This window comes from Hemicordylus capensis, chromosome 5 (genome assembly GCF_027244095.1).
Source record: "Hemicordylus capensis ecotype Gifberg chromosome 5, rHemCap1.1.pri, whole genome shotgun sequence".
NCBI lineage: Eukaryota > Metazoa > Chordata > Lepidosauria > Squamata > Cordylidae > Hemicordylus > Hemicordylus capensis.
In genome coordinates, this window is record NC_069661.1 from 3,322,013 (window position 1) to 3,336,187 (window position 14,175).

Genomic DNA, 14,175 nt, shown 5'->3' on the forward strand with positions numbered 1-14,175 from the left:
AAGGGTGCAAGAACAAATGCCCTGAAGCAGCAAATCCAGCAGAATAAATCCCATAAATGCAAAGAAAAGAAGCAGCAGCAGCAGCAGGTGTGCAGGAGGTGCAGAGAGGAGCTTCTCTTGAAGGTCCACAGTCCTGCCTTTCTTTGGAGCGGGGTTACCTTTCTTGAGAATGTTTCCTAAACAAAACTGTGAGCAGTTAAAGTCAAGCTGCAACAAATTTGCTCCTAGATTTTATCCTCCTGAATCTTGGTGTCTGATAGCCACCAGCTTTTTGTTGCCTGCTCAAATACTTGCCAGATATCCACCAAATATTAAATATCAGGATATTTGGCATCCATTGAAAAGATTCCCTTATTTGTTCGTTCGCATTGCTGAGAGTTGACGTGTCACAGCACTGCTGAATCAGGATTCCTCTAGTTGCAGGCGGGAATTCCACAGCCTCCATTATTTCTTGCCCCTCCCCACAATTACAAAGTAAGAAACGTTTTGCGTATAATGTATGCAGGTCACATAATCTGGGCCATTCTGTCAGTTTTTAGGGTGGTTTTTTTGTTTTAAATGTGCAGGGGTTATCAAGAAGCTATGATTAGTGAGGGGGCTGAAAGAGAGTTGTTTATTAACACTTCACGTGGAGCTCAGCCTTTCTGCAGCTGTTAGCCTACAACTCCCATCTCATTCCTGACTATTGGCCACTGTGGCTGGGGATAATGGGAGTTGTAGTCCAAAAGGAACTGGAGGGCCGAAGTTGTGCAGCAGCCCTGTACTAGATGAATGGGGCTAATTACTGAGATTCAGTCACAAAGATATAAATGTCAAGGCAGTTGGCGGAGTCCTCCAGGGGTCTTCTCCTGCTGACCTAGCAAAGGAGCAAGAGGCCAGGGTGCAATGTCCTGTCCCATCCTGAGGACAAGAGCTGACGTGGTCTCTGGAAGGTGGCTAGTCTGGTCTGCAGCACCACAGACAGCTCCATGGGACAAGTAGAGCCTCCAGCAGTCAGAGGCAGATGGAGCCCTTAAGTACCTCTGAGCTGGGACTTCCCCTTTTGGCTCTGCCTCCCTGCGTGGAGAGTGGCAGCCTTACAGGGGCAGCCTTCTGGTCCAGAGTCTGGCACTCCTCCTCCTCCTCCTCTCTACCTGACCTTGCTTAGCCTGTTGCTGTGGAGATATCAGCATGGTGGTGTGGGAGGGGCTGACTCCTCAGGGGACTCAGGCTCCAAAGGTGCCGTCTGGGGAAGCTCAGGCTTCAAGCGGGGTGTTTCTGAACTTCAGAACTAAAATTTTGGAGTTATCTCAGGCTCTGGCCCAGTGTCAGCACCTGGGGCTGGCTCCAGTGCTGACCCTGCCTCCTCTGGACTGGACTCAGAATCACTAGGTAGGGTGGACTGAGGGCAGCGGGGTGGAGGTCATGACTCCAGAAGCATCAGATGGACAAACAGAAAGACAGCCCCTTGCTAGCCAAAGACCTGTGACCATCTGATGCTGCCTTTTACTGAGTCAGACCATTTCACGCAGCACCGGCTACTCTGGCTAGCAGTGGCTTTCCAGGGTTTCAGACAGAGAAGGGTCTTCCCTGGTGGAACCTGAGGCCTCCTGCATGCAAAGCACATGCTGTGCCACTGAATCATGGCCTCTCTTCATACACAGCTGCTGCCTTGTCCTGAGACAGAAGAACATTCAGAGATTCGTTTAGGTTGGTTTTCCCGGCAATGACTTTCCAGGGACTTTCCCAACACCTGTCTGAAATGCAAGGGACTGGATCTGGGACCTTCTGTGTGCAAAGCAGGTGCCCTGTCACTGAGCTATTATCTGAAGCAGAGTTGCTTGTGAAAATGCTACGTGAGCACTGTTGCATACTGCTAGGTAAATGAAGCTAATTTACTGAGAATCATTCCGAAAGATATAAATAGCCAAGCAGCTGGTGGGGTATTCCAGGGGTTTTCTCTTGCTGATCCAGCCAGCCTCTCCACCTCTAGTCATTACCTCCCGTGGGAGGAAGACAAGCGATTTATCAACCCCATTGAAGGAGAATTTTCATCACCTAAGTTGGATAGGTTCTAGTTCAGATGTTAAGGGGGAAAGAGGGATGGTGCTGCCTTACAGCCCCCACATGTCATGCTGTTGAGGCTTTGAGCTTTGTCCATCCTGCAGAGCTTCTCCATGGCCTCACCGCTCCCAAACAGGCAGCAAGATGCCGTTTCTGCTGTGCTGTTCTACCTTTTTGAGGGAAAGAATGGGGTTCCGCTGCCAAAGATGGCTGCTTTGTCCCCAAATGGCTGTGGCCTGGCCCAACCCACTCCAAGATGACAGGGCAACACAGCCCTGACCTTTGCATGAGCAAAAGAAATACATACACACATACATGGCATTTTCATGGTTTACCCTCACTTCCTATGGACCAATGCGTTGTTCCAATCCACAGTACTGGATCCATCTGAAGTGCATTGCCATTTGGACCAGGGAACCAATACAATAATTGTGCAATTTGACTGGAATCAGTTCCTATCTTGTAACTGGGTGTGTCCCCACCCACCTTGATATGCCTGGTCTCATCTCTGGATCAGGTCTGGATGGTTCCTGGGCTGAGGGTCATCATTCAGCCCACTTATGAATAACTTCCTACTAACCAACGCATTGTTCCGAAACAATGCATCAGATCGATTTTTTTAAACTTTCTATATTGTTTTCACTTCCTGTGGGCTGATGCATTGTTCCAATCTAATGCATTGAACAAATCTGAACGTGGCTGCCATTTGTACCACAGAACCAATACAATAATTGTGGGATGGGACTGGAATCAGGTCCTATCTGGGTGCGTGGGTGGGTTTCCTGTGCACAGCCTTCCTTGCTATGCCTGTTCTCCACCCCTGGTCTATATGATCCATGGGCTGAGGGTCATCGTTCAGCCCACTGATGAATAACTGCCTCCCCATTCCTAAATGGACTTGGCCCCGAACCAGACTGATCTGGCCTGGCTGCAGCACCTGGAGGCCACTCTGAGAGTTGGCTTAGTCCCTGCTACCCACATTTCTCCTGGGAATCAACATTCTGAATTTGTCCCTTTCTGGACAGCAATGCACTTCTGCACAAACTGGCAGCTTTTGGTTATAATGAAGTCACAAGCTCCTGTCTTGGCTGGGCTTCCCTTCACATGTTTGGTGGCCTTGAGCGGGTTTTCTGCACCGCGCTTTTCACCCAAAGAAAGAAAACAGCCCCATGACCCAGCATCACCTGGGGGGCCTTGGCAGGAAAGGAGGCGGCTGCGTGTTGCCCATTGTTTCAATGTAGGCTGCCGCAGAGTCAGCCCTCTCCAGCCTGGTGTTTTTGCAGTGGTGACAAAAGCCGGCCCCCTTTTTTAAAAGGGCCTTGTCAGAGTGAGAAGACTTAATTAGGCGTCTGGGGGAATTGCAGAGAAAGACTGGACGTATAATTATTTCCCATCAGCAGTAAAGCTCCCCTTTCTCCTGCTCCCCCATCCCCTCAATTAACTGGGTCTGGAAGGAGGGATAAAACCATATCAGCCATCACAGGGGGAAAGAGATGGAGCCAGGGAAGCTCTGAAATGACCCCCATCATCACACAAATGACACACCGAGAGACAAGCTCGGTCCATTTTCTCTGCATTGGGAAAAACAAAAGCTGGAAGTGCAACCCCAAACAGCGCAGGCTCTAATTGCAGGGTTCGCTCCTGCGTCCTTTGATCGGCTTCTGAAAGGCCTGTTTTGCGAGCAGAGGCACTCAAAGGAAGTGTGTGCGCCCAACCCCAAACCCAGCAGGGAGGGGAGGGAATGGGAGGGTGCACAGCCTTTGCTTCCGTCTGGGAGCCTAGTTCAAGAGCAGCTAACCCATACAGGCTTCCGGGAGGGCAGGGAGGGAGCAAGCTGGAATCCCTTGCTGCTGAGCTGAGCAGGTTATGGGAGGAAGAATGAGTGTGTGCATGGAGATGGATGGCCACCCGAAAGAATGACATCCTGACATCATTCCGAGGAAGGAGGAAATGCTCCCTTAGAAGGGATCTCTTTTGTGGATGATGAGCTCAGGTCCTCTCGCACAGGGGATACTCCTCCGGGGTCTGGGGGGCCTCCTAGCAGTGGGCAATTTGATAATTAGGGGTGTAGAGAGATGGCTCTGTGTGGCCCATGTGTAGACTGCCTGGTGTGAAGGTTGCGGATGTCCCGCGGTGTCTGTTGGGCACTGGTGGGGAGGAGTCAGCTGTTGTGGTGTATGCCGGCACCAACAATGTTGGGAAATATAGTCGGGAGGTCCTGGGAGCCAAATTTAGGCTGCTAGGTAGCATATTAAAGTCCAGGACCCCAAGATTGCATTCTCAGAAATGCCACCTGTTCCACGCACAGGGCCAGCGAGACCGGCATTGCTGAAGGGTCTCAATGCATGGATGAGATGGTGGTGCCGGGAGGAGGAGAAGCCTCTGCAGGCTGATGCCTCTTGCCTTGTGGTTGCTCCCTCTCCTCCCTCACAAGTTGTGTGGCTCCCACAGGCTGCTGGAGGAGGACTCCCGGTCCGCACAGTCACATGTGTGCAGTGCACACACAGCGTAGGTGTTGGTATGGCCAATTGGAAGCAGCTGTCAGCTTGGCAGCCACCTTCTCACCCAGCCTGGTTCCACCATGCCTGGAGCAGATTGGGTGGGCCACACGGTGCTCACACAGTCACACAACTCACACTCAGCTGTCTGGAACAGCATGGGCCAGCAGTAGCCCAACACCACCCAGGACATAACGCACATAATTTGGGGGGCCCCAGGCCTGTAGGGGACTGGACTTCTGGCCCAGAGTCCAGGGGGAATGGTGCCTCTGCTTTCAAAAAGCTTTCGACAAAGTTCCTCATCTTGAGAAAACTTAGCAGTCATGGGATAAGGGGTTCATGTGTGGATTGGTAACTGCTTGAAGGACAAGAAACAGAGGGTAGGAATAAATGGACAGTTCTCTAGATAGAGGGAAGAAGAAGTGGGGTCCCCCAGGGATCTGTACTAGGACTGGTGCTTTTTAACATATTCATAAGTGATCTAGAAGTTGGGGTAAACAGCAAAGCAGCCAAATTTGCAGATGACACTGAACTATTTAGGGTAGTGAAACCCAAAAGAGATTGTGAGGAGCTTCAAATAGATCTCTCCAAACTGGGGGAGTGGGTGATAAATGGCAAATGTGGTTCAATGTAAGCAAGTGTAAAGTGATGCACACTAAACTATTAGTATGCACAAACCCCCAACTTCACATATATGCTGATGGGATCTGAGCTGTCGGTGACTGACTAGATCTTGGGGCCGTGGTGGACAGCTCATTGAAAGTGTCAACCCAGTGCAAGGCAGCTGTGAAAAAGGCCAATTCCATGCTAGGGATCATTAGAAAGGGGATTGAAAATGAAAATGCAAATATTATAATGCCCTTGTACAAATCTATGGTGCAGCCACATCTGGAGTACTGCGTACAGCTTTGGTCACTATATCTTAAGAAGGACATTGTTGAACTGGAAAAGGTGCAGAAGAGGGCAACCAAGATGATCAGGGGCCTGGAGCAGCTTCCTTAGGAGGCTAGGCTACAGCATCTGGGGCTTTTGAGTTTGGAAAGGGGCCAACTCATGAAACTGATAGGCAGGAGATAAGGGGAAGGGAAGGAAGGACCTTTCATACGCCACATAATTTGTCTATGGAAGCGATAATATGAATTGAGGAGCAAAGCTAAGTATTATATTTGATTTATTTATTGTATTGATTGTTGTTGTTGACAAGTTTCACTTCCTCTGCATGTTTCACATGTGTGAGAAGTCCATAACTGTGTTGAGCTCTATCACACCCAGCGTTCCCTGTAACAGAGATTCCCAGGTGTTGTTGACTACCATTCCCATAATCCACAGCCAAAGACAATTGCAATGGGGATGATGGGAGTTGTAGTCAATGACATCTGGGAATCCCTGTCACAGGGAACACCAATCATGACCCCCTTTTGTTGTCTTTTTCTAAACGAAAAAGCCCCCAAATTAAAACCTAGCAGAAATATGCCTGATTCTAGAGCGGAGATGAATATTATCCTGTCCTGCCTCACAGGCAAGGCAAGGCAAGGCAAGGCAAGGCAAGGCAAGGCAAGGCAAGGCAAGGCAAGGCAAGGCAAGGCAAGGCAAGGCAAGGCAAGGCAAGGCAAGGCGGGCTGCAGCACCCTGGAGAGCTCCCAGTGAGCAACTGACTCCCACCAGGTCCAGTGGTGTAATGAGGTCTTAAATACCTTAGGGCTTAGACTACCCCTCCCAGGCTCCGCCTCCCTGCCTGGAGAGCAAAGAGGTTTAAAGGGGCAGCCCTCTGGCCCTTATCCTGCTCCACTAGCTCACATCCTGTCACTGCCCGAGGCTCCTTGTAGCAAGCCACTTCACACTCCTGGTTTGCTGCACTCCCTGCGTGAACCTAGCACTGACTCTGCCCCAGCCCGCCTCACTGGCCCTGTCCCCCAGCAAAGCAGAGTACCCTATACCTACCTGATGCATACCAGACAGATCCCCTGGACGAGCTGTTCTGGAAATACTCCAGAGAAGGAGATCCCCCAAATACCCTGAGAGTCAGGAGGGTCTTCCTATTGTTTAACCTCCTGAGACATTCTCTGTTTATTCCCAAATGTTGAACTCTGCCTTTCTTTCCCCTGATGAATCCTAAGACTAACCCATACAAAGCAGGTGGGGGGGATGCCTCAGTGGGCTGATAACATCCCCTCCAGGTAGCTGCCTTATGCCAAGTCAGACTCGGTCCATCTAGCTGTAGTGCAGGCATTGTCTGCTCTGGCTGGCTGCAGCTCTCAGGCTCAGGAGCCTTTCCCGGCCCTGCTTGTAGTTGCTGCCAGAGACTGACCCTTGAAGCTTGACCCACATGCAAAGCAGATGCCCTTCCACTGAACTGCAGCCCCAGCCCCATGCCTCCAGATCTTACAACACTGCAGAGGGAAATGGGGACATGCTGGGTAACACCCCCGTCCTCACATCCGGGACCCCACCCCACCATGGCAGATTGCTCATGCTCCTTGACCTCTTCACTTGCTCTGCCATCGCCTGTCCCTTGGTGACTGGGAAGCTCAGAGGGTGTGTGGTCTTTTAGCTAAAAATATTCTCACAAACCCATCATTGCCTACAGCCAGGTTTCTCAGCGTTGGGTCCCCAGATGTTATTGGACTTCAACTCCCATAATCCCCAACCAAAGGCCACTGGAGCTGGGGATTATGGGAGTCGAAGTCCAGTAACATCTGGGGACCCAACATTGAGAATCCCTGGCCTACAGTATATGAACAACAGGTCAAAGTATATGTCGGCAGACTCAGTACATCAAATGTCTGCTTGTGCCCTCCTTGATGCCTTTGTGTCCATGCACATGTGACTTGTAATGAACCCTGGAGGAGGAGGAGGAGGAGGACAGCAGCAGCAGCAACAACTCTAGAAGCTCACATGAGCAGCAATGTTTCAACAAGGCATTCCCCCAAATCGGGAGAGGCACAGACAGGCCCCAGGAAACGGGAGCTGTCCCTGGCCAATAGGGATGTTGGCAGTCCATGCCGACTGAGCATCCTCATACGGCAATGTGCAGGCCAGCAAGACCCTTCCAGCTACTGACAATCTCTTCAAGCCTGGACTTGGACTCCCAGATCTCCTCGGTCTGATCTGCTTCAGCCAGGCAGTCCTTATGCTTTCACGATCCACACAGTCAGAACGGGAAAGAATATGGCAAAACCCCTACATAGTAAGCATGCCCAGGCTATGATTCACATGAAATCATAAGGGCAGTTCACAGTCAGCATTTGGGTGGGAGAAGCCCCCTGCCCTAATCTGGGTGCACGGCACTCCTGTTTGCCACTCATGTGTCCGTTACAAACAAGGTCAGAGCTGGATCATGAGCAGGCCCTACCCAGCTTTTGAATGCATTGGGAAGGAAAGTCGTGCTACCCAGCTGGGGCTGAACTCACAATCAAGCTCCCTGATCCCAGCCTTGTTTTTAACGGACACAGGATCGAAAATCAGGAGGATACAGAGCTCCTGAATTAGGGTCAGGGGCTTCTCCTATCTGCATCTTGATTGTGTGAACTACCCTATAGACTCATAAAATGCTAGAATCTGCCACCGCACCCCTGACAGATGGCCATCCAGTCTCTGTCTGAAAACCCCCAGCAAAGGAGAGCCCATCATTGCATGAGGCAGAGAGTTCCACTGTCGGCCTGCTCTTACCCTTAGGAAATTCTTCCCAATGTATACCCTGAACGGGCTTCCTTGCCATTTCAATTCATTGGTTCTCCCCTCAGGAGCAACAGAGAACACGTCCACATCTTCTTCTAAGTCCTCAGGTAGATCATCCCTAGATACACATGTGTATTTTGCTGCGCTCACATACACATGCTAAGGAGCTGAAACCTCCCCCTCTCCCGCCCCCCACAAATGCATACCAATTCCTGCATGGAAGTGCTTTCTGGTCAGCAACTTTGTGCTGGATGTTGTGGATGTGTAAGATTCAATGTCGTGCTCCATCATCTCTGTTGCTCATGGTCATGAATTCTTAATAACAATTGTGTTGATTAATCTTTAACAGGGCTATCCAGATTGGGATGCTGTAAATAAAACAGAGCTCTCTGCCATCAGCACTGAATCAGAGGTTCTAGCATCTCATTTGATCCTGAATATGCCAGGATTCCGCTCTGGAACTTGAGGGCTCTATCTTGGAAACGCTTTTCAAGTGCAAGGACCCTGTGAAGGGCAAGCGCTTTCTTCTACAACCATTCTGCTGCAGAAGAAGGCCAAAGAGCACTCTCGCTGCCTGAGAGATCCCCAGTTGGGATCCTATCACATCGGTCTAGTTTGCTGTCTGCCTGTCTCTGCAGGCTCCAAACTATATGACAGACTGGCCCTAAACACTAACCACAGACTACAAAAAGCAAAGCAATGGCCTTTGACAGGAGCTGAGGATTGTATGCAAATAATTCAGGCTGCTTGAACTTCTTGGACTACCCTCCCCACCCCTCCCCTTCAAAACTACAGCACAGGACCATCAGATGAACATGACAGGCGTTCTGTTCAGGATGCGCAGAAGAAAATCTTTCTTCCTACACTGCACAATTCTCCTTTGGGATTCATGGCCACTGGAAATGAGAGGTCACTGGCACAGATGGCTTTTTTGAAAGTATGTGAACTGTGACCCTTGCTCTGGCTTCTTGTCTAGGCTACAGCTCCTGCTCTTGCATGGCTCCCGTGGACACCTGCAGCTTCATCGGGGCCCTGCTGGTGTCTGCTGCTTCTGAGCACCTGATAGCAGCTGGAGAAGCTCACCAGCCCTGCTAGGGTCTATGTATCACCTCCAGGAGGCCACAGCAAGGCCCAAGGAAAGGCAGCAAGAGTCCCAGTGTGTCCGTACACCAGTCCTGCGCTCTGCCCCGGGGGAGCAGCCATCTTCAGCACCAGCGGCGCCCAAGCCTTACCTGGGTCTCAGAGAGGTTGAGCTGCCTGGCTAGCTCCGTCCTTTCCCTGCCCACGACATACTGGCAGCGTTGGAACTCCAGCTCCAGTCGGTAGAGCTGCTCGGCCGTGAAGGAGGTCCGGGTCCTCTTGGGTCGATCCAGGTCCAGACCTTTGGGAAGGACAATCTCCCGGATGGTCCCTTTGGCATCTAGAGGCAACCACAAACACAGAGACTGGAGGGGACTGTCCCAGCGGCCGGCCTCCCCTCTTCATCATCGGCCCCCTCCCCACAGCAGCCGCTCTGGGGTCCTGCTGGGTTGGGGCCTGGACATCTCTTCACCTCTCTCCTCCCGGTTTCAGCCAGGGCTGGCCCGAGATGCCTTTGGCTGCCTTCCCCAGCTGCAGATGTAGAGCCTGAGGGGTGTGGCTTAGGATCTCTCGCTATGCAAGGAAGATGCCAGAGCAACTTGCTGGTCAAATTCTAGGTGCAAATTACAAAGCCAGGAGAGGCGCCTGTAGCAGAAGCAACCGAGAGCCCTGCTGCCCCTTGGAGACTCACAAACTGGGGTGTTGTGAGGGGAGAGCAGGCCCCTGCTCACTTAGCAGACATGCCCATGCATGCCTCCCCCATCCGGCTGCCCATCTATTTATTTATTTATTTATTTATTTATTTAAATTTTCTTATATCCTGCAGTGAACAACAACAATACCAATAACAATTAATTAAAATAAAATAATAATAATAATAAGCCAGCATGGTGTAGTGGTTAGAGTGCTGGGCTAGGACCGGGGAGAGCCGAGTTCAACTCCCCATTCAGCCATGAGACCTGCTGGGTGACTCTGGGCCAGTCACTTCTCTCTCAGCCTAACCTACTTCACAGGGTTGTTGTGAGGAGAAAACCTAAGTATGTAGTACACCGCTCTGGGTTCCTTGGAGGAAGAGCGGATATAAAATGTAATAATAATAATAATAAGTAGTAGTAGTAGTAGTAGTAGTAGTAAAGGGCAAATGCCTGGTGAAACAGGTGGGTCTTGAGAAGGGCCTTAAAAGCAGCCAGGGAGGGGGCTGAACGAAACTGGGGGTAAAGGGTGAAGAAGAGGGGCGGCCACAGAGAAGGCCCTGCTACAGGCCCAGGCACCACGCACTACACCAGGGCCCCGGACACGAAGAAGGGCCAGCTGAGAAGACCTCACAAGATGGGATACAACTGGCCGAGAGAGGCAATCCCAGAGATACACAGGCGCTAAGCCCGTAAGGGTTTTGTAGGTGAGAACCAGCACTTTGAATTGGACCCAGAAGCGAACAGGCAACCAGTGCAGCGACTGTAAAAGAGGTGTGACACTATCCAATCACCCCTGAGGAGGCAGGCTGCTGCATTCTGGACTAGTTCAAGCTTCCAGATCATTTTCAGACGCAACCCTAGGTAGAGCGCATTGCAGTCATCCAAAGGAGAGGCCTGAGTGACTGTTGGCCCCGCCCCCTCCTCTGCCCCCAGCTGCTCCTCCCCACCACCCGGCTCTCAGGCCCGTCTTCCTTCCATCAGAGAGCCTGCTGGGAAGAAGGCGGGTGCATGCACGTCCAATGGAAGGAGGATGGACCTCAGAGCCAATCAGGAGTCCCAGCCAGCAGCCGGCTTGGGTTCTTTGGACCCATCTGCTGCCCAATTATAGCTCTGCCCCTGTTCACAAACGTGTACACGTCTTTGGATGCAAGCGCATCATTAATCAGGGGCACAGAAAGGGCAGGACCTGCTTTGACTGCCTCGGCTTGCTAGAGATGCGCTATATGGGCCAAGCCTGATGATGCACTGATACAGACTTGGGACCCAGACAATGTGGGGAGTGGGGTGGGGAGACCATTCCTGACCATTGCTCACTCCAAAAGGTTGCCCCCAGGAGCCCTCCACACATGCAGTGGCAGATTCCAGAATTCACCACTGTCATCAAGGTGGGGTTTGGGGGTGTTTTTTTAAATCATTTGGGTAGCCCATGTAGACTCCTGCCTGCAACCTTGGAGAAGGTGCTACCAGTCTGTGTAAACAACACTGAGCTAGATGGGCCAGCAGCCTGACTCAGTAGAAGGCAGCTTCCTATGTTCCTGTGTCCCTAACCACTGCCAACCTCACTTGCTCAGACCCATGGCCTGCACACGTGGGGTACCCAACACACTTGGGTGACTCTACTTGGAAACTTGGGGGAATTACTCAGGAAACCGTTTCCCAGCTGCAGCCAAATCTACTCCTTGGGGAAGCAGGCCACTATCCACCCGGTGAAGTGAGTCTGGCCCCAGAATTACTAGCACTAAAACCTGCAAAAGTAAATCATTAGAGATCAAGTTCAGACCATGCGATTTCTCTCCAGGGTACTCCAGAGGGGCAAACAGAATTAGAAACAGGACTTGCTGAAAACAAGGTTATAAAGTCTTGCGTTTGGGGCGGTATAAAAATGTGTCAAACAAACAAACAAACAAACAAACAAATCATTTATTCTGTACCAGGATAATTAAAACAAAAAACAAACAACCCTGAGCATTTGGCAACAGCAAGAGGGGAGGTACAGACAGAGGGAAAGCTGGAGGAAAAACTCCTCACTTCAATTTGGGGCGGGGAAGACTCTTGAGGGGAGAAAAATACGTTTTGGAAGTTGAAGATATGAGTTATTAGGTTGGGTTGGGAGGGGGGAGTTCAGTAAAATGAGTGTGTGGGGTGGGGGGACTCCTCCAAGGCCTGTGCGGGGACCTGCACCCCTATGGGGAGAGAAAGATCAAAAGAAGCAGGGATGGGGAGCAGCTTGTGGGGCCTTGCAGTTGGCAGTGAAAGTGAGACGTTCTCCAAAAGGAAGGGAGGAGGAGGAGGAGGAGAGAGAGTAAGGGAGTTAGGTGTGTGAGCTGATCCCATCCCCAACTCTGCTCTCCCGAGAGCAATGCCAAGCCAAGTAGGGTGGGTCTCATCAGGGAGGTCCAAAGTGACGAGTGCCAGAGCAGAAGACAAGGAGGCGGCAGGGTGCCGGCTGGGCACCAGATCCCCGGGCACCAGAGGCATAGCAAGGTTGCAGAGGGCCCAGAGACAAGATTTTAAAATGGGCCCCTCGCTGGTATACACACACAAACACACTTCACGATATACAGTGCACTCACACTCACATCCCCATTATGAATACGGTGAATATCTAGTTCACATGGAATCTAGTTTCTTTACTCTCTGCTCCTGCCGATCTCCAAGAGACTCAACATAATTCATAGGGGGTGCAACATGGGCGGGTGAGGAGTCATGTGATGTGCCTCTGGGGGGCCCCTCGAGGCAGTGGGGCCCCAAGACGACTGCCTCCCCTTGCCTAAAGGTAGTTACGCCCCTGCTGGGCACTGAATTCATCCACAGCCAAGCTCCGAGACTAAAGCGGAGGCACCAGCTCAGCACTCCTGACTCTCTCTGACTGGTGCACATCATCACATGCCAAGCAAATGCCACAGGCAGAGAAGAAAGCCCAGGGCAGGCTCCCAAGCCCAGCGGTTCCAAGAAAGGCATCTCCCTCACAAAAAGGCCCCTATGGCGAGCGAGCCGGCGAGCGTCTCTGCTTAGGATTCCGTCGCTCCATTCAGCAATTCCGGGGTGGGCGGCCGGCGGGGTTGCTCAGGGAACAAGATGCAGTTTCTGGCCTCACCTGAGTTTGCGTGCAGGGCAGGGGCAGACCCTGCTAGCACCATCCCCGTGTCTGGAGACACCAACCCACACTGACCTCTAACTGCAGAGGCAAGAGGGTAGCAACATCCAGGGCAGCTCTGGGGTGAGAGCTGAGGTGGCCCCTGCCTGTCCCCGCCTGCCTCCACAGCTCCCACTGGCTGGCTGGCTGGCTGGTCACCCAGCCGCCCGGCTGCCACTGGCCTTGCTCCCTTTACCAGGCCCCACTGACACCGTCCAACGGCACTGGCTGGAGTCCACACTGCTCCATCCCAACGAGAACCGGCACCAGTGCAGTGACGTCATTAGAGCACGCTGGCAGGGCCTGGCAAAGGGGGACAGAGCTCTGGCAGCCAGGTGGGCCACCGCTGCTGCAAAGGCAGGCCCTGGCAGGTGGCCCCATGCCCATACCAGCAAGCACCCAGTGCAGGGGGTGGGGGAGTGCTGCCGCTGGTCCCCGGGCATCAGTGGCCCCTGTGCAGCCACAACACCTGCCCATCTTAGAGCTTCGCACCTGTGCTGGGACTCTAGGTTTTTCCATCTGGGGTCTTTGAGTAGGGGCTGGAAAGCCTGGGGGAAAGCAGCTTGGAGAGGATTTTGTTGTTGCTGATGAAGTTTTATTGAGGATGTTGGGAGAAAGGCATAGGGAAGCAGGATTCAGGTGGCAATACCACCACAAAAGGGCTTTTGTAGGCACATCTAGTGAAGAGGCTCTGGAGCTGATTTGGTTGCATTTGTGGGTGCAGTGAAGGGGTCTGTAAAGGGAGGGTGGGTTTACTCTGCCTTGCCGGGCCCTTTGTGAGCCTTGGCCAGTGCAAGCTGTGTGATGGGGCTATTTCAGTCCAGAGAGAAGTTATCTTCCTATGGGCCCCAAGCGCATATCTCTGCAGCAGCCGTGACCAAGAGTGAGGCTACATTTCAATTCGATAATACCATCAGACAATGAAGCACCACCTTGGTGTGAACTGGGCCGGTGGGTGGGGTGGCGCTCCTGGTCTTGCTTCAGAGACCCTGGCAGGCAAGCACAACCCTGCCACATGGCAAGTGCAGTTGCTTCCATAGCAAAC

At 52.0% G+C, this 14,175-nt stretch overlaps 1 protein-coding gene across 2 annotated transcripts in view; it reads right to left on the reverse strand.

Annotated features, from left to right (window-relative positions):
- Nucleotides 1-14,175, reverse strand: part of VAX2 (ventral anterior homeobox 2) — a 48,509-nt gene that overhangs the window by 8,272 nt on the left and 26,062 nt on the right. Inside the window, exon 2 of one of the 2 annotated variants that reach the window (XM_053256317.1) lies at nucleotides 9,452-9,639. In XM_053256317.1, coding sequence (XP_053112292.1) covers nucleotides 9,452-9,639 — 188 coding nt within the window. Of the gene's footprint in view, nucleotides 1-9,451; nucleotides 9,640-14,175 lie in introns of those variants that run through there. The other variant, XR_008308640.1, reaches the window with a different exon arrangement.